The sequence below is a fragment of the Haliotis asinina genome, chromosome 3 (genome assembly GCF_037392515.1).
Source record: "Haliotis asinina isolate JCU_RB_2024 chromosome 3, JCU_Hal_asi_v2, whole genome shotgun sequence".
Lineage (NCBI taxonomy): Eukaryota > Metazoa > Mollusca > Gastropoda > Lepetellida > Haliotidae > Haliotis > Haliotis asinina.
Window position 1 is genome coordinate 76,041,436 of NC_090282.1, and position 20,364 is coordinate 76,061,799.

General features: G+C 39.2%; 1 protein-coding gene across 12 annotated transcripts in view; it reads right to left on the reverse strand.

The window, feature by feature from the left end:
- Nucleotides 1-12,168, reverse strand: part of LOC137278464 (zinc finger RNA-binding protein-like) — a 31,023-nt gene extending 18,855 nt beyond the window's left edge. For 2 of the 12 annotated variants that reach the window (XM_067810805.1, XM_067810804.1), the window contains exons 1-9: nucleotides 12,021-12,145; nucleotides 10,609-10,819; nucleotides 9,217-9,304; nucleotides 8,232-8,378; nucleotides 7,950-8,003; nucleotides 5,065-5,249; nucleotides 3,267-3,440; nucleotides 2,534-2,756; nucleotides 1,023-1,127 (exon numbers count right to left, since the gene is read on the reverse strand). In XM_067810805.1, coding sequence (XP_067666906.1) covers nucleotides 1,023-1,127; nucleotides 2,534-2,756; nucleotides 3,267-3,440; nucleotides 5,065-5,249; nucleotides 7,950-8,003; nucleotides 8,232-8,378; nucleotides 9,217-9,304; nucleotides 10,609-10,812 — 1,180 coding nt within the window. In that variant the 5' untranslated portion in view covers nucleotides 10,813-10,819; nucleotides 12,021-12,145. Of the gene's footprint in view, nucleotides 1-1,022; nucleotides 1,128-2,533; nucleotides 2,757-3,266; nucleotides 3,441-5,064; nucleotides 5,250-7,949; nucleotides 8,004-8,231; nucleotides 8,418-9,216; nucleotides 9,305-10,608; nucleotides 10,820-12,020 lie in introns of all 12 variants that reach the window. The other 10 variants (XM_067810802.1, XM_067810801.1, XM_067810797.1 and 7 more) reach the window with 8 other exon arrangements.
- Between the last annotated feature and the right edge of the window lie 8,196 nt (nucleotides 12,169-20,364).

Genomic DNA, 20,364 nt, shown 5'->3' on the forward strand with positions numbered 1-20,364 from the left:
ACTATGTACGAAGTATAATTTGAAGTAATAATATGAACTGAAAATTCCGAATGGCTTGCAAGTTACCAGTCCCTGACAAATTTTACCAGTTATTTTCAGGTATATACAAGAGAAAGGAAACACTGTCAATACAGAAATGCTCAATATTTTTGTTTTATTTGTTCTGAATATAACATTCCTCAAAGGAACAATGCCAAATAAATTATCTTTAAACCAACTAAAAGCTTCTAAATTGGGCTATATGAGCTTTCTGGAACTTATAAGTATGCTCAGGAACTGTCAATACATCAACTTCAATGTTTCTACTGCAATAAACACCAACGACATAATACAGGACAATACATCAGTTCATGTGTAAACAGTACCTATAAACAGTATGGAATATGTTACAAAATCTAGTTTCGAAATAGCTGATCAAATTAAGTGGCTACATTTACGCTAGCGTGTCTAAACTTTCGATGAGTAGTATATGTCACCGTGTCCCTGTTGTGAAGCTTGATGCTCACGCTGTTAAAAACTGAATTGTCTGGTATTGACAAACTGCATCATATAGCTGCAATCCTGCTGAATAAAGTGTTAAGCAAGAAGTGAGTGAATTTAGTTTTATGCTGCCATCAGCAGTATTCCAGCTATATGGCAGCGGTCTGTAAATAATCAAGTCTGGACCAGACAATCCAGTGATCAACTACATGAGCATCGACCTGCTCAATTGGGAACCAATGACATGTGTCAATCAAGTCATTAAGCCTGACCACCCAATCCTGTTAGTCGCCTCTTACAACAAGCATTGTCGCCTTTTATGGCAAGCATGGGTTGCTGAAGGCTTATTCTATCCCGGGACCTTCATAGGTCATTAAGCAACAAACTAATAGGGAGTGACTAATATTCATTGAAAGGCAGTAAGTCTGCCATATTACTGCAAGATTCCAGCCATATGATTGCATCCTGAGAAGACCCCGATGTAGGCAAACCAGAAACAGAAAGCCTACACTGCTGGCTAAAAAAGTACAGAGAGAGCTCACCATCAGAATCTGCTACAGAGGACGAGGCTTGTATCTGGTCCACCTTAATGCTCTCCACCTTCACCTCCTCTGCCTTAGCTCCTGTTGTCTTCAGCTGTGTGCCTCCTAAACAATTAGCAGTTGGTCATGTATCTCAGATCTAATTAATACAGAAGTGGACAAATAGCAGGCCAAAATGTATTTACTTTCCTTCCATCAGTGTCTTCACTTGTGTAAATTTATATTTCAAGGTTGAATGTACCATTGTTAAAACCCCCACTATATAAACAACATGGGGCAAATTTTTTTTCAACAGTCACTTGCCACAGGGCAAGTGACTTGAAGAAATAACTTGACCTAATTTTTCACTTCCCCTGATTTGTTATGACATTATCATGACAACTGCTGGCCACTAATGTGGCAATGTCCCCTGCCGCTAAAGAAGACTGTAATATTTTTAATATATTCACTACTTTTTACTTTTTGGTCACACACAAGTTGCATGAAATGACTGGTATCTGCATAATCACCAAATGTAGGCTGTCGATAAGACTGAAGACATTGGCTGCAATGTTTTATGAAATATCACATTAACACAAGTTCGGAAAGTGAACAAAGTCTCGTGGTCACATTGAAAATAAGATCAGGTCACCAATGTTAACTGATGTGTAATCCCCCCAATGTAGGCTGTCACCAAATTTGAAGACACTGGGTACAACAGTTATCAGATACCACATTAACAAGAGTTTGAAAAGTGGTCCTCGTGGTGACCTTGGAAATAAGGTCAAGGTCACTCAAACCAACTGGTGTCCGTGTAATCCCCCTATGTAGGCGGTCACCAAATTTGAACACACTGGATACAACAGTTTATGAGATACTGTGTTAACAAGAGTCTGGATGGACGGACAGTTGCTGCTGAATACATTGTCCACCGTTCCATGTTGCAGCGGGGAACAATAATGAATACATTAACATTTTATTTGATGTTAATGTTTACTAGACTATTTATCAAGAAGTAATTAAAACAGCCAAGAAAGATAACCCTACTTTATTATCATTGCGAAATTTAGAAACTATATTTTGAGCAGATATGAAATGAAATCCATGTTATTTGCATTTTGAAACCATAAGAGAAAATTATCTAGTAGTCCAGGGACAAGTACGATCCTATTATTTGATTGCCTGAAATGAAAACTGACTTGTCCTGGGCATCAGGTAAGGTGATTTTCTAACCCCTTAACAATGTTATGGATGGACTGTGTCACTGTCAGAGCTCATGAGACAGAAACCGTTAGTTTTCCAAACTGGTGTGGCCATGCAGCTTGGATAATGACACAAGCCTATCTGGGAGAATCTTTGTCACCACAATCATAGGTTTCTCAACAGAAAAGTATGCCATCCAATACAAACAGCTATAAAAGTGTAAGCTTCTGTTAACGACTTTCTTCAAACTTGGAGTCTAATTATAAATATTTGTTGTGATTTCCAACATGACCGTAGCCACTATCTGAAGGCAGACATCACAAACTCACCAACAAATGTGATTTTGGGCGCTGCAAGCACTTTCTTGGCTGGTTGCTGTGCTGCTGCTGCTGCAGCTACAGTCTTCCCAACGATGGTCTTGCCACCCGCCGACGTGACAGTAGCGGCACTGCCTGTAGACTTTGCTGTCGTGGTGGTGGCTGGGGAGTTAGACACTATCACAGGATCGGTTGAAGGAATGGGCTTGCCAAGCTTTGTGTGAAGCTTCAGCACCTACGGTCCACATGAAGCAGGCATGTTGAAGCTACTGTCACTGATAATGCGTCCTTGTATTTTAACTACGAACCATTCATTTAATCATTCACTCAAATATTCTTCTTTGTATTGTTTTGCCACTTATGAACAAATGAAACTGCCATAAAAAATGTACCTCACTGACACGTATAAAAATGTCAACAGAATATTCAAAAACCATTTGTACCCGTCTAAACACGGAGAGAATCTTGTGGACATTTTGAAAAACAATCTATGGTAAAAGGAACAGGTCAATTTGAAAGGCAAACATAGTTTAATGTTCAAAATGTTAAAAGGGATATAAACTTTCATCCATCAAGGGGCACCTTCAATCTTTAACTTCAACACTATAAAACAAGGTCAAACAGACTTTCAGACTTTATTTCAAACCCTGCATGTACTACTCAGCCCTATATTTACATCCACCTTCACAGTCGACCACAATATAACATCCCTTACGGAGTGATGAGGCAATAAACAATGACCCACCTTTTGATGCTTTGCTCCTCTGATGTGGGCTGCATATGCATCAGTGCCTGTGCAGGTAACATCACATAGCTCACACCTGAGCTGGTTGTGGCCTCGAGCCGCTGGCGCTGCCCCACCCTTCATTGCCTGCTCCTTCTTCTTGTGCTTCTGACCCTCTAGATGTTCCCGGTAGGTCTGACAACACAGTACACCTTGCTACAGGAACAACACAGACTGCAGCACAGATGCAGGACAACTTTCCAGATGGAAATGTTGATCTGAACATGTTTTTAGTAATGTGATCAAAATGCATCAAAGCACAGAACATGTTCCAAATGCATATATAATGACACCAAACACTGAGCTGTTCTGTCATTGTTTTTCAAACTGCATCAGTTGTGTCCATTCATTACATACTGCTTTGCTGTCAGGGCTCGCATCAAGAGATGTTAAGCTACTCCTGTTGCAATGTAGAACATTAAAATATCAAAGGTTTGGTACACATAAACATATGTCCTTCATGTGGTATCCAAGAAACCATAGCAACACAGAGACTCAGATGATCCCTGTTTACAAGACATTTCATAAATGAGATGTGTGTATGAATGGCAACGTTTCGGTGCCATAGCTTTTAAAAATTTGGAAGAATATGTTCATAATGTCAGATTTTTTGATGATTTATTTCCAAAACATTTACTTGCACCTTGTGCAAGTTAAGACTCATAACTAAGTTGAACTTTGTAATATTGGCTAGCACCAGTGCAAGTAACAAAGCCTTAAATCAAGACCTTGTTGTTGCATGGTTTTGATTAAAGAATGTGTACAAACATGGATCAAATGATAATACTTCTTGTGTGAAGCATACTGTAATACTCATTGTATTTGGCCATGTATCTAACACACACATTGTCTTGTAGACAAGTGTGGGTCATACTAACAGGTGTCTAAAGGTCTGTATCAATGGCAAATTGACTGTAGTCGGTCAAGCATCAGAATCTAAGCTCTTGTCACAACCATGTAACACTGAAGGTCTGTTCTGAATAACATTACGCTGGGAAAATACATATAGCTGGCACAGGATTTCCAACCAGACTGTAGAACATCTGTAACTTCATAAGCAGTATATTTTCAGGCCACTTTCACCAACCCTCCGAGGTGGGGATATCATAAATGGGATTCATACGATGTACTCATCAGGGGAATACCGAACACCAGTCTTCAACATCAAAAGGACAAGCCTTAACCACTACAAAACTACAACCCAAAAGTTTCAAAAGGAGAGAACGTCCTCTGTACTAAATTACTTATTTTTTCAAATTACTTCACTAATCTTTCATAAATGAGTGATATTAATGTCATTAGAATTTCATACCTAACTTATACTGACAGAACACATAAACCATCCAGCCATATGAGGATACTCAGCGAATGCCTTGTAACTTCGAACACATTTACAAGGTATGTGCTGTATGTTTCTCGTCTGTGAATCACAACACTTCAACAGTAAAGACACACATGCTACCAAAACAAAGTTGACTAAAGCCTTTGCTTTAGCTGAGCTGAAAAAGAGATATGTTTCAAACAACACACTTGTACATACTCACCAGGTACTTGCTACAAAAAATCATCAGTAAAACAAGTGTGAATTGTTAATCAAAACAAAATTGTCCACATCAAAAGCACAATGGGCAGCATGTCATCTTTCAAATCAAAACATTCTAAACAGATTAAAAACACAAAATCATTTAGAGAGGATTTTGTGTCCAAGCTATTAGCACACTTAAATAACGTGACTCAAGTAATGGGGATGAGCTACTACCTGTGGGCCTGCACAGCTGATCTTGCAGACATCACAGTAGTGTAGCTGAGGTTGTTTGGGTGGCCCCTTGGGGCGGGGTTTGAATGGTACACCCGGCTTCTTGACTGCCCAAGTTCCAGCCGTCTTCACTGCTTGCTGCTGCTGGTAGTACGAGGTGGCCGCTGTGTACAGAGCAGCATCATAGCCTGCAGTCAATATCACCATAGCTCAACATACACTTAAGCCTCTAAGCCAACACATGGTCAGCTACCACACAGGGTGCTACAGATTCAATCACACACATATTTCTACACTAACAAAATACAGTTCTCAACCACTGTGACTACTCATAACAAACCATACTCCAACATCATAAAATGCATCCTGCGTATTTTATCAAATGGGTTCTGACAGAGTGTACTGCAGAAATGAACAATGCTTAACCAAAATTATCACAGGCCACTGCAACACTTAGTCAAGTGCTATACTGTATTCTCTTAACCCATTCAACACCGTTGGCCAAATAATTAGACAAGACATCACCAGTCCCCTGACGTCATAGGCCAAAAAATCAGACAGGGAGTAGTTGCATCAAGATGATACACAACTTTAGGAACCAAACAAACATATGATTCATTTATCAAATTTATCACTCTTCATAATGCCTGTCAACACTTGTTACGTTTCAAAGGGCCATATATTATCAACAGGTTTTGAATTATATTTTTCGCAAGGTTATTGAAAAAAAAAACATTCTCGCACAGATGTTTTGGCAGTGGGTTCACATCCAAGTTCTCAGTGAGCAAATTAACTATGTTTAGAGGATATTGTCATACCAATCAAATAAACTGAAGAAAAATATCAACAACAATACTCATAAAAGTTGTCAAACGAACATTATAACTTACTATTTCCATTTTTAATGTGCCACTGAGTAACGTAATTCAAGTGACATCTCAGATTTTGTCGCTTTCGAACTTCATGCTCTGACTCAATGTTTTTAACGCTAAAATATACTCTTTGAAAAAAATGAGGTGAACCTGAACTTTGAAGTCTGGTAGAAAGAAAACCCATTGAGGAACATTACACTAACATTCATCCATGTCCATGTCACCCATCAACATTGATTCATTACCAAACATCTCCCAATTTCGACAATGGTACATTGAAAGTACCGTCCCCCTACTCTTTTTGAAGAATATATATGCATAAACTTTCTTATCATTGGTCAATAACCTTGCATGATACGTCCTCTAATGCGTATCCATTGCTGTTATCTGATTGGCTGACTTAAGCTCACGTCTGGTTTTGAACCAACATGTTCCGTATAGCAGCCTGAGATGAAAAAGCGTCGTTAGAAACCAATCTTTATCCAATAAAATTGCTTCTTACAACTATGAAAATACCCTCAGCAAGGATAGTGATATTGCTGATGTTCAGAGATTTCGAACAATACCCGCCATCAAAATGAATCGCCTCACATTATTCATACGCAGCTTCAAAAACAGGTACTTTACGCTGATGTATCATGTTACCAAACGGAATGCCATTGATATCGCAGAGCTCCCAAAAAGGTGTGTATTTGCGCATTCTAGTCCATAAAAATCACATTTACTCAATTAATTACAAATCTGTGAGTACAAAAAACGTGTCAGAATAACTTAAAACCCAATAGGTGTATCCTATCTTGCGTACCTTAATCATTTAACTGAATTGGCTTGCGCATGATTCGTTGTGGCACACAAACAGCATTTGATAATGGTAGGCGATGCCAACATATAGCTGTAGCCACTCTCTGGGGTTTACTTTAATAGTCACATGACTTCAATGTTGACTACTTAGAAATGACTGCCAAATGTTTGGCAATATGGCAATTACTAAAATCTTTTAGTCTATTGAGATGCATATATATATTTTTTCTATTTAGAAAGATTAAGAACCCAATAAGGATAAGAAGGTCTGTGTAAAAGTACTCAATTCTTTTAACAAGTAGGAGTATAGAAAATGCTAGTTGCTCCTCAAAACATGCAATTACCCATACATAAAAAAGTCCTGGAAGTAAATACCCAGTTGTTTGAAAAATTATCTGGAGCCCTGATATTGGGAAATACATGACCATGCATATCATTTCAGAAATCTTTTCATAATAATTTTCTTATTGTGTAAAAATGAAAATATGAGAGAAAAGGGGAAGGGGATATCATGACATGTTACGAATGGAAAAAATAAATAGCCTCAGTTTTTGCTTCCTTCATGGTCTACCTGGACATGTTAATGTGTAAGCCTGCATTTTCATTAAAACTTAGCTGAATTAAGTTGTAGTCGTGTTACATGATTAATATGACTTAACACAATTTTCATATTTATAAACAGTAGGATTAGACCTTTCAAATGGTGTATGATATGTATTATTAATAATGATTTATGAGCTGATATTTTTCTTGATCAATACAGCCTTCATCTCTGACCTCAGAGTCTCTGGGAACTTCATGTCATGGCTGTATATGCCTCTGGTTGACTGGTGTTGAAAGAATTAAGTTATGATCACACGTGAATGAAATGATACTGTGAAAGCGGGACATCAGACATTACCTGATCCTTCCATTAATTCAAGACAACAAAATAAAAATGGTAAGGAATGACCATTTATAAGACAAAATGTAATGGATAAGGACTTCTTCATTGTTTACACATTTCTGGGCTATTCCTTGCCCCCTTCATCACCTGATGATCAGCCCAGAAATGTTGTGTAAACAATAATTATTGAACAAAGACGTTGACATCCAGAACATTTTGTCTTCTATTAGAATACCGACTTCTAAATGTCTCTCAAGAACCTCAATTATCATTTACTCAAGGACATTGTCTTTGCCACACCAGGCAAGTACACTGTTCAAAACACTTGCCTGGAGAGATGCTGTACTTGTTCCAAGTTTGTGCGCTGCTGTTGCCATTAATCCCTGAATACAAAAATTGCCCCAAAATTAAATCATAGCACAGATAGTTTCACATTTCAACAGACTCTGCCTTCCCTCTTAATACATTCAACATCAAAATTCCATATCTGAAAGGACAAACAGCAAATAGATACAAGGTCAAAATGAGACATATTTGGCTAAACTGATGACATAATATACAAAGAAACTGTTAACTCCAACTGATGATTATAAAGTTGAGGATAAATATACCTGAAAATGAGGACTGTGTTGTGGTTGGCGCATAGCTTGCCTGGGAGTATGTCGTCACAGCAGGCGATGTTGTGGCTGGGTACACGTATGCTGTTGTCGTCACCTGTACTGCAGGCTGCGCTTTGGGTTGGGCAAGTTGTCTTTGAGCTGTGTTGTAGGAGGAACTCGTACTGTAGGCCGGTTTGGCTTTGGAGGGAACGACTCTTGTGTGTTATTGTTTATTACTGATGAAAACTTTACTGCTTGACTGAACACACAACACTGAAGATGGAACTGAACGGCATGCGGTAGACGTGTAACAAAACACACTGACTTTCAGTAACATAAGGCCTTCATAAAAACACTTGACACAAGACAACCTCTGGTTCAACATTTCACCCTCTGCATCACTTTTGTCTTTTGAATCAAAAACACTAAAAATATTAATGGCACCTTTATTTGTAGGATTAATATTTGAATGTATCAAAACAGTAACATCCAAATTACAAGTCAACCATTATACAAAGTGACGGTGGCTAGAAGCAACTTGGATTTTGGAGCTCCAATTTATTCGAAACGAATTTGACTACTCAATTTACTTGTACTCATTTGAACACACATGAGAACATTTTTTAACACTTCAGCAGTGTCCACAAGGTATCAGTTATAAAATATCAGTAGTTAAACCAAGCCAACTACTTGGCAACAATTTTGCACAGGCGTCTGTCACAAGACTGCTCTAAAACTGCTTACTGTATCTACATGTTCTACAGCAAACTTCCCACAGAAGATGAGATTCTTCAAGGATTAAAACTAAATGCCAAACATGAAAACTTTTCCCCAACAAAACTACACAACAGGACCTAAACTGTGACTGACATTAATGTTATAGACTACAGGAAAGCGTGCAGAGAGTTGCAGCCTGCTGATACTGATTGCCACTGCATTGTTACACAACTACACGAAGGAATCACTCATCACTATCAGACATAATATGGCACAATACCTGCTTGATAATGCGTCTCTGCTGCTGTATATGCAGTAGCTTGCGCCGGTTGGTAGTACGCTTTGGTTTGATCATACGTCACTGCAGGCTACAACAAATCGTTCAAACATGACATTTATCGACTGAATTCATAAAGCTTTTCTCTAAATTGAAATGTGTAAGACAATGCACCATTGGTGAGCGAGGGATATAATTCTACACTACGCATCTGAATACTCCAGTTTATCTTGGTGTGCTGCAAGACCAAGTCTATACCCAATTATGAACAATATACTGAGACATGGCCCTCTGAAAAAAGCTGTAATATTCATTACTAATAAGACCATATTAACAAAACACATTTAAATATGCATCATATATAGTCTGTTTGGCTCAAAAGCAGACCAATGAATTGCAATCTATCTAAAAAATTAATATCCGTAATGAACATAAAATACTCATTGAAATGTTGATAATGAACAAAATATCATACCAGCTCTATGAAGTTTTTTTCTGAATTTTGTCCTAAACAAAAAAAAAAGATTAACAAACTGTGATTAAAATATTGACACAGTTCAAAATTTCCTATGAGGGTGGAGTGTAGAGAAAGGGACAGCCAAGTGTTCGAGAAGCACAAGTGCTGGCAAAGTAATTTAACCATTAACCTGTGCTGTGCCATCTCCATCGTTTCTCGCACACCTGCCACAAACTCACAGAGTTGGCATGATGTTCTGATCATGATCGATCAACGTTTCATTGTGTATTTATGTTTATTTGTTTTCATTCAAGTTAGACTGCAATTAATGGGTCCGCTTTCATGCCAAACAGGCTATACAAGTGTTTTAAATTAACTTAAACAATAAAATATAAAAAGGATAGCAAGTACTTCACCATGTTCACTGCCCCTTTTTTAGCCAATAGCCCCAATAATACAATAACATTTGATATCAAGGTTCAAATCCATTAATACAATTGGAATGACAGGAGCATTTACCACCTTTTCTATATCTCTCTAACCATGTTCATGTGTTGCTAAATGTTCCAAAAACAACTCTTTAATACGGTAAATGGAACACTACTTCAACAGAGAATGGCACACTTTCCCTAATTTCTAACACACTGTTAGCCTTGTGCTGAAAGGAGAGAGAATGTGTGTTAAAACACCACATTCAGCAATATTCCAGTAGTATGATGGCTCTCTCTAAATAACTGGGTGACAATCCTGGGATCAGTAGCATGAGCCTCGACCTATGCAATTAAGATACGATGACATGTCAACAAAGTCAGCAATCCTGACCAAACAATGTCGTCATTGTCAGTTGTGACAAGGACGGGTTGCTGAAGACCAAGTTCTTGGTGTTTTTACCAGGTATAAAATATTAAAACATGATTAAGTTTAGTCAGCTAGCTTACCGTGACTGCTACTTGTGTGCGTGTTGTGTAGGCATACTGAGGTGCTGCATGAGCTGCTTGGTAGCTCTCGTAGGCCTGGGCAGCTCGGGGAGCTGCAGTTGCGTAGGCAGCCTGTGGTGCTGCTGCTACATATGCAGTTTGAGCTGTTGGGTAAGCAGTGGCCGGCTGGGCTGCATTAGCTACTGGGTAGACAAAATGAGCCATCCTCCTTCTGGAATATAACAAGGAAACATGCACACACTACTTCCAATGTTGTTCAACATAATCTTAAACAAATATCACATTACCATGGTTTGTACGTTCCATGCATTCAGTATTCCATGCATTCACAAGATGTAGTAGGGGAACCATAAACTGAAGGCCTTGAACCATTTATATGCATCAGGTACATTTCTATGTTTGAAATAATGGTATAATTTATTTTGATCTAGTGAATTGGGGCGAGTCCTTTAATTGTTAACTTAACAAGGACAAGCCTAATGATTTAACATTCTCAAAACACTGCATTATGACAATGCAGAGAGACTGCATTCAATGTTATTGAATGATGTGTAGTGGGTTCGTATTTTCTCAGTGTGAGGAAACTTTGAACATCTCAACACAATAACTAAGATTAACAAAAGGTTACTGTTCAAATTATTCAATTAACTGATTTTAGTTTCGAAAGTATATATGAAAGGAAAGGTTAGATAGGTTAGATACACAAAGGATAATAGCCTAAATGTACCGTAAAGTGACTACTGATAATCGGTGTTTTTTTCACACAATACCTCACAAAATGAGAAGTGTCTCAACTATGTCCCAAGACGTATATCAGCATGATCGCAACACATTCTCCAAATGGGACAAGCATTCAAATCTCGAGCCATAAAATATATCCGTTTCCAAACCACGAAATCATTTGCTATTAGTCGAGGTCAAGTTAACTTACTTATTGTGATTTCCGTTAAGTATTAATCAGGCATTCTACCTGATCTGAAGTGTGATGCATAGATATATTTCCGCAGACAATCCGGGCAACGACCTTTGTTGGAAATAGATTTGCAACATTACCAATCAACACAAGCCTGCAATAACAACAAAGCACGCACTGGGTCACGTGACTTGCCATTTTATCCGGCGTGCATCCGCCATTTTCGTTGGCAGCGTGTTTACGAATTTCCATCAAGACATTCCCTACTAGCTCGCACGACGATTTACAATACTGATCTCTAATTAACACATCTCACTTCAAAAGAAAACACTACTCGGTAGCACGACCGACGAAGGCAAAGCACATGTTACTCAAGTTTCATAATGCACGTCGATCGTTTCCACCTTATAAGTTCCTCATGGCTCCTACATATTGTAGTCAACCAAAAAGATGTATAAACATTAAAATAGCGCATGAGCTACACTATAACAATACGCACCACTAGGGATTGTTGAAATCCTTTGTTTATCAGTGTTAATAATATCCGTCGAGTTTCATCAGCACACGTTTCAACAAAAATCTTAGCTGGCTGGTGCCGTGTGCAAAGGTCACGTGATGTTGTTACATACTCGCTTCCTTGCTAGGTTACTGATAACATGTCCAATGGCGACTCCTTCACCACTGTAAGGAGATCGTATATAGTCATTGCAAGCCTGGAGCAAAAACTGGTATTTGTCTTATATTTATAAATGTGATGTCAGAAGCTGTCATCGATTTCACTAAAATATGTGATTGCATTTTAACAACAATCTCAGAAATGTACAGAAATGTACACATGGTAAAATACAGGGGTGTAAATCCCAATATTTCCTGAATGTTAAAAGTTGGTCACGTGGATCATCGTCTGCATCTGCGAAACATTTTATCAATATTTAATGCTAAAGACTTGAGACTCTCAAATTACACAGTGACGTCTGTTCATCGGTTTACCTTGTGCTAGATGGGTCAAACGCTATCCACCTTGCGCCACAAGGTTTAAAATATCAATCCCAGCTGAACGTAATTTGTGTTTACATCAGATGATAGTTGAGAAAAACAGATAAATTAGATAGGTAAAACCAGGGAGCCTATATAGAGAGGGGAGTGGAAACTCCTCGAAAAACCGCTGAGCGTATGTCTCGCTTTGTCACGTGACCAGTGGAGACAATATGGCGGCAGCTTAGTATTAAAGATTGAGCTCGGTTCATTTTCAACAGCTGATTACATTCGCTGAGTGTTGTGACAACTCGGATCCTACACGTAGAACATAAGTCACCTGTTCTGTTACTTCAGTTCTAGTCACATATTTGTAATTAGTGTCAGTATAAGAAAATATGTTTGTAGTAAAGTTTCATGTCGGCATCTTGTAACTCTCTGGCTTCAATTATCGGTACACAGCGAAGATAGACTGAGTTTCGTCAATAAAAGCTTCTTTCACACATTCCTTTATGTTTTAGCAGGAAATTATACCTTTAGTTGAAAGGTATCTGCAAGCAATAGTGATAGTTTTGTGACTTAAAAACATGTTGGGGTTTAATTGGGGTGTGTGAAAAATGTGGCAGATCGCCGATCTGATCTGATGCGCCATTGAAATACTACACGCCGTTGTTTGAAGTGTGTCTAGATATTGCTCAACACCGTCTTTCACATACACCTTTAATTTTTATGAGGGGAATTTACCATCAGGCGAAAGGTGTTTGCTGGTAATAGTGATAGTTTCATAATCTAAAATAAATTGTTAGGACGTACTTGAGGTGTGTGAAATATGTGCCATCTCGCCGACCTGATCCGATCCGCCATTGAAATATTGCACGGCGTTGTTTGAGTGCTTTTGTTTCAGCTTCAAAAACTTCATTCACATACACCTTTAATTTCCATTAGGGGAACATACCATCTAGTGAAAGGTGTTTGGAAGTAATAGTGCTAATTTTATAATTTAAAAAAAATCGGTAGGGTGTTTTTGAGGTGTTGAAAAATGTGCCATCTCGCGGATCTGTTCTGATCCGCCATTGAAATAGTATAACTTTGAGTGTTTCTAGTTATTGCTCCAAAACCTCTTTCACATGCACCTTAAATATTTATGAGGGGAATATACAATGACCCGAAAGGTGTTTGCAGGTAATGTTTATAATTTGATAATCTAAACATATTGTTAGGATTTATTTGAGGTGTGTGAAAAACGTGTCATCTCGCTGATCTGTTCTGATCCGCCATTGAAATACTACACAGCATTTTTTGAGTGTTTCTAGTTATTGCTCAAAAAACTTCTTTCACACACACCTTTAATTTCTGTTAGGGAAAAAAGTTCCATCTGGTGAGAGGTGTTTGGGAGTGAGTGAGTGAGTGTGTGAGTTTAGTTTTACGTCGCACTTAGCAATATTCCAGCTATATGGCGACGGTCTGTAAATAATCGAGTCTGAACCAGACAATCCAGTGATCAACAACATGAGCATCGATCTGCGCAATGGGGAACCGATGACATGTGTCAACCAAGTCAGCTAGTCTGACCACCCGATCCCCTTAGTCGCCTCTTACGACAAGCCTAGTCACCTTTTATGGCAAGCATGGGTTGCTGAAGGCCTATTCTACCCCGGGACCTTCACGGGTCTGTTTGGAAGTAATAGTGATGATTTTATGAATTAAAAAAAAAAAAATAAAAAAATAAAAAAATTGGTAGGGTGTATACAGTCACAAGTATTTCATGTGTGTGAAAAATATGACATATCGTTGATCTGATCTGATCACTCATTACTACTAATGTGTTTAGTCGTCCTAAAATTCATTTCTTTCAAATACACCTCTAAGTATTGAGGGGAATATTCTATCTGGTGAAAGTGTGAGGTATGACATATCTGATCTGTTCTAATCTGCCATGGATGCCTTTGATGCTTGAATGTTTTAGTTCTGAAACTATTGTTGATATTTGACAAAACTGCAAAGGACTTTTTAACGCTTTGTGATGGTTTTAAACTGTCTGTTTTTTTAGGGGGGAGTGACTGTGTCAGTTGACATTCTGTCAGTATCCATGCAATTGCGCACATGCAGGAAGACATCTGGTCATCTTCATTAACTGCCCTCTTAAAAAAAATAATTTCGACTTTGCCACGACCGTCCATTTGTCCATTATAGACTGAGTGTCTGTAAGAATGAGAGTGACTGAATCTACAACTCATTAACATGTGCTTAACTTTCCAAACTGTATTCCTGAAGGAAAAAGAAATAAAAATGTGTTCCTCCCTCGTCACATTTTTTCTATCAAAAATTAAAAATCAAAGTCTTACTCGTCACTTTTGAAAAGAATGTGCCTGAAAAACATATTTTTATGCAGCCTAAGCATTCCACACAAACAGAAAACCACTGAAACATAATGAGACATTTTAATTGTGTAGCAGGTCATTTCAAATACATATAATAACATAACAACCTTTAGTTTGCCATTTGGCCATCAGGGCTTGCTGCCACTTGCAGTCTTTAAAGTCTGCATACCCATTTTGTTGAAATCAAAAAAATAAAAACAAAATAGTCTTCATTGTAGAGAGTTTCACAGTCCCTACAAAATCCATTAGTGAAGTGTATGGAGCACAGAGAAGTTTACATTAGTTATAGACTGCTGACATTCCTATGCGGCACTGAATATATAATACTATGAAGTGAAACTGGAAGTTATCCTAACATGAGGGATCAAGGATAATTCCTGAACATTAATACAAATTATGGGCACGATGCTAGTTGAAAAGAAATGAGATCTAATTGACAGAAGACCACATGGGCCTGCAGATAACTGAAACTGTTGGCCTGATACATTAACAACCGACGCTGGGCCTCTGGGCTGGCGATCGTTTCGAACGCTGTATCAAAATTGTCACATAAACAGAGAGTCTTTGAACAAGGCAATGTGTAAACACATTCTCAAGTCCTCTCATTAATCCACACATGCATCATTCGGCGACAGGAAGTGTAACCAGCTTGTTGTGACAACATTCAGGGGAGCCTACTCCAATTTACCGAGTATTACTCCGGGAGATGCCGAGAGTTTCCGACAGTAAACTGGTTGAAATACTGTTAAGCGCAGCCGATTTGCGCTGAGAACAAACCAAGTCGACGTGTGCAGTGGAGCATGACGAGGCACACGTTAATTAGTACAAATGGTAAGGAAAGCTAGCGAGTGACCAATCCCTGTTATAGAGTATCCCTGGTAAAACGGAAACATTTTAAATGTTATGTTACGGTGATTAGCAGTTCTTATAAAAAGAATTCCATTATGTATCAGGGATGTGAACTGGTAAATAAAATGAACGAGTGTTCTTTTATGTCACTCTCGTCAATATTCCACCCAACATTACGACTGATTGTATAAACAAAGTCCCACACTGTCCTTGGTATGACAACACAAGTGATAAAGATCCAAATTTGAACACCACGTAACCACTCCAGTGTGGAAATGGGAACGTCGTCGCATTCTTCCGTATAACCTTGACCTTATCATCATGGATGCTCAACTGATTTGTGCTCCTATACTGAAGTAAACCGTTTATAATTTTATGCCTTTCATTTGGCATTAGGACACACCCGGTCTCATGGAAAATTCCCTCGTACGCGAGAGTTATGCTATATCTAGTGGGTTTGGATCGGGGCAGAATATTTTTGTTGTTGTCCTTTTGTTGTTGTTGTTGTTTTTTTTATTGGTTTTTTTTGGATGGGTTTGGTTGTTTTTTTGTTTTGTTTTTGGGGGTTTTTTTGTTTTGTTTTTTAAACCTGAAATAAATCCCATCTTCTATTAATCCACTCACCCACTCGCCTTTTGCCCAGGTTGCCTCTGTTGGCCTGTGAACCTCGTTCAGTTTCTCTGTTGTTTAAAGTCTCATTATTCCAACTCTGTGACGTTGGTCCATAAATAGCCGAGAAAGGATCAGACAAACCAGTGATTAATGTTGTAAACATCCCATACCGCCGGGATATGATAAGGCAAGAGAACATGTCGGGTACGGATCACGAAGTCCCTGAAGCTGTGTGGTGTAAGCGCAGGTAGCTCCCCAGATCCAGTTCTAAACCCGAATCTCACACATCACGAGTTTTTGCCTGCAAGATACCGTTGAAGGTTATGTGAAGCTGAGATACCGTCGGCTATGCAACGTTACACACAGAAACAAGATACTGGGGGAAGTGAATTCCCCAGCTCTCACTGTCTCCTGGTTCCTGAATACTCGCCCTCGATCAGGCATTACGGTGTGTATCGTGGGTGAGTTTGGCTTTACGCCGCTTCTAGCAACATCACAGCGGAGGAGATCGGAAATGGGCTTCACACACTGTAGCCATGTGGGGAAGCGAACCCGGACTTTCCGTGTGACGAGCGAACGCTAAAACAATCACCACTAGGCAACCCCACAGTCAGAAGGTGAGGATAGAGATAACATAAGCAAAATTTGGAAGTTAGTGACAAGTAATCCCATTCGTTGTTTGTTGCATAACACCACACTCCGTAATATTAGCAAATTATCGCACCCAGACAACAAAAAATTAGCATGTTATCTTGGGTAGCCTAGTGGTTAAAGCGTTCGCTTGTCACGCCCCAAACCCGACCCCCCGGGTACAATGCATGAGGCCTATTTCCTGAGGGTTTGCCTAGAACAGCCGCACCTTCTGGCAATATGGCTGTTCGAAGTCCCCATCTACTCGTTCTCCCTCCGCTTCTGACAAAGATGACAGTTTCATGTGTTCCTTTGAAATAACATGTACACCGCTACCAATCGCAATCGATCGCACATAGTGTTGGCGCACAAAGGTGCGACTTGTAGTAACAGTCACAGGCGGAACCAGGAATCTTCAAATTCCGAAAATGCCAAACATTCAATGTGGTCTTAGTTATTCAAAGGGGGTGGTGTTCGAAAACACACGAACGCACGCACGCACGCACACGCACGCACACGCACACGCTCACACACCACTCACGCCCACCCTGTAACTTCTCACAAACCAGTCATGCCTACAGGATGGTTGAATGAGTGTAGTTTTACAACGCTTTTATTAATATTTCAGCAATATCAAGCCATACAGCAGGGTTGAACATAAACTCAGTCATATCAACTGGTAATTCAAAAACCGGAAGTAAAGTAGGCCACACCATAGATATCAATCGTTTACCACTTAATAGAAATCTATGTATCGTTACTGACATGCAAAGAATCATGATCATTACGAATATGGGAATCGAACACACAGTCGTAGCCTTCTGTCTGACCAAGGGAGGTAACTCTACATTATGCCATTACAAATTTAACAATAACAAAAAAATAATTCCTTCTGACACGTTTATTCTTTTGTATATGTACATCTCCGCAAGCAGTCGCAACGCAAATTGTTTTTGTTTGCTGAAACACTCAACTATGTGAATAATAAATTAAAGTATATAATACACCCAACAGCGTAAATTAACTTGTGTTAAAGTAAGTACCAAATACATGAAGTCAGGGGTTATGTAGTCTATCTCCCGTCAGAATGTAAACTGGAATATTGCTGAGTGTGGCGTTAAATAACAAACGAATCAAACTAATGTTGTCTTTCATATGAAGAACGTGTTTTCCTACGGACGTTCCCAGGAGTATGATAGAATTGACACCAGACAGGTTGGTTTAAAGATTTGATTTGGACAGTTATAAATACTCACCTTCGAAGTCACTGTTTCTGAGGGAAATGTGTCATTCGTAACTACTCGCCTCTTTCCGTGACCTACGTTATCCGGCTTGCCGGAATGACACGAGTAGTTACGAATGGGAAATTGGTACGGACACGCCTACGACATCCCATTCCTACAACACTCAATTCAAATATTATATCTTTAAACACTGTCCGCGAGACAGGGGAAACCATCTCTGGATTTTGTTAGTTAAGACATTTTATTTTGGAAATAGCGTTCCGCCCTTTACTGTTGGATGAATCATTAATTATACCTTTCCTGTCCATGAAAATGTGAAGAAGATTGCTGATACAGCGTATGACTCTGTTGACAACCATGTATTGTCTAAACGGGTGCGATTCATGAAGTTTCGGATAAGAATCGTTTTCAGTAACCCATGCATGTAAAGTAAGAGGCGGTTATCGGGATCGGGTGGTCAGACTCGCTGACTTGGTTGACACGTCATCGTATCCTAGATCGATACCCATGCTGTTGAACACTGGATTGTGTGGTCCAGAATCGATTTTTTTCAGACCGCCGTCATATAGCTGGAATATTGCTAAACTAAACTCACTCACTCATGACACGAATGGGTTCGTGAGTTTGGTTTTACGACGCTTTTAGCAAAATCACGGCGAGGGACACCGCTTTGTACATTGCACCCAAGTGGGGTATAGAATCAGGATCCTCGGCGCCATGAACGAACTCTTTAATCTAGAGGGTGTACACGAATGATAATCACATCCAAATGATAATCTTATTACACATGTAAAACGTATGTCCATTTGATGAATTCGCACAATTTGCTTTCACAACACTAGTGGAGGGTACTGGTTCTTTAAACGTTAATCTCGACCAATTTAGTTTCACAATCCCAAATATTTCCGGTGTTAGAGCCCCACCCAGTTACATAGTAGCGTGTCGGAGTAGACACAGCATACAACACAGTCGAGATGAGTTGGTAATGAGTACATATGAACAGCTTCAACATGACTGGCACGGTGGTCAATATCAGCTATAACCTATAGCGAAACAAACGTTATTCCTGCAATCATGGTAATGGGCACGTGGTCAGCCATTCCGAACATACCGAGATATATGTTAAAGGTCATATTGCGCTCCTCGCTTGTCCGAAACTTGAAACCCGAACCTTACGCTTCTAGTCATGTGTGTGCTTATGTAAAACCGTTTCACGAGCTGTTTGTGAGGATGTATGTGTATTGCAGCTTTAAAAAGTGATCCCTCAAATACACCTGTTTGTACTCAAAATTTACAACGTAAATATCATGACCGGAAAATGGTTTTTAGTTTCTGTGAATAAATGTGCGAAGCCGTTATCTCGTCATATGTATTAGCCGGCAATCGCATGATGTTGTATGCAACTAAAAGAATAAGGTTTTACACCATTTGAACAATCTACTAGCATTATTAAGGCCATAGAAATGAAATAATTCCTCAATCTTCCTTCCCACAAGCAGACGGGGTAGTAGTAATCGATGCCAAAAACCAACACCGTATCTACTAACCTTGCCTGATTCCCAGTCGTAAAATATTCGTGTTTTTCCGGTCACGGAAAGAGGCGAGTAGTTACTAACAGCCTGATTCCCTGGGTATAAAAGCGCAGGCTATTCAGGAAACCTCTCTGGTGTAGCGCGTACGCAGCCTGGACAGAAAACCATTTTCGAAGCGCTCTTAGCGCTAAGATAGTCGTAAGTTAATATTAGTGCATGGCACGCGCGACTGTCATCGCGTGGGCACATCTGGGTCATTGCACATTACATGTGATATAAAATCGTGTATCATACGGACACCAACAACGCAGGTCCGAGAGAGGCGCCATAGTGAAAACTACTAAAGCCTGCTACCAATCTAAAATCAACAGCTGTTGTATGTATGTTTATTTGTTGACAATCATTAATAACGACAAGGGAATAGGTTATAAAACAAGGTTATAAAACGTGTCAAGCCAATGAACTGAATACAGGGAAAGCGCTGTGACTCATCCTCAAATTACGTATATCACTTTAATATGGCAAATACCAAATGAGAAAGCACGCAGTTATGTAATGAACATATGGCCTTTGGGATCTATACGTGACGGTAATCGTTGCTTTTTATCTCGCTGATGAGG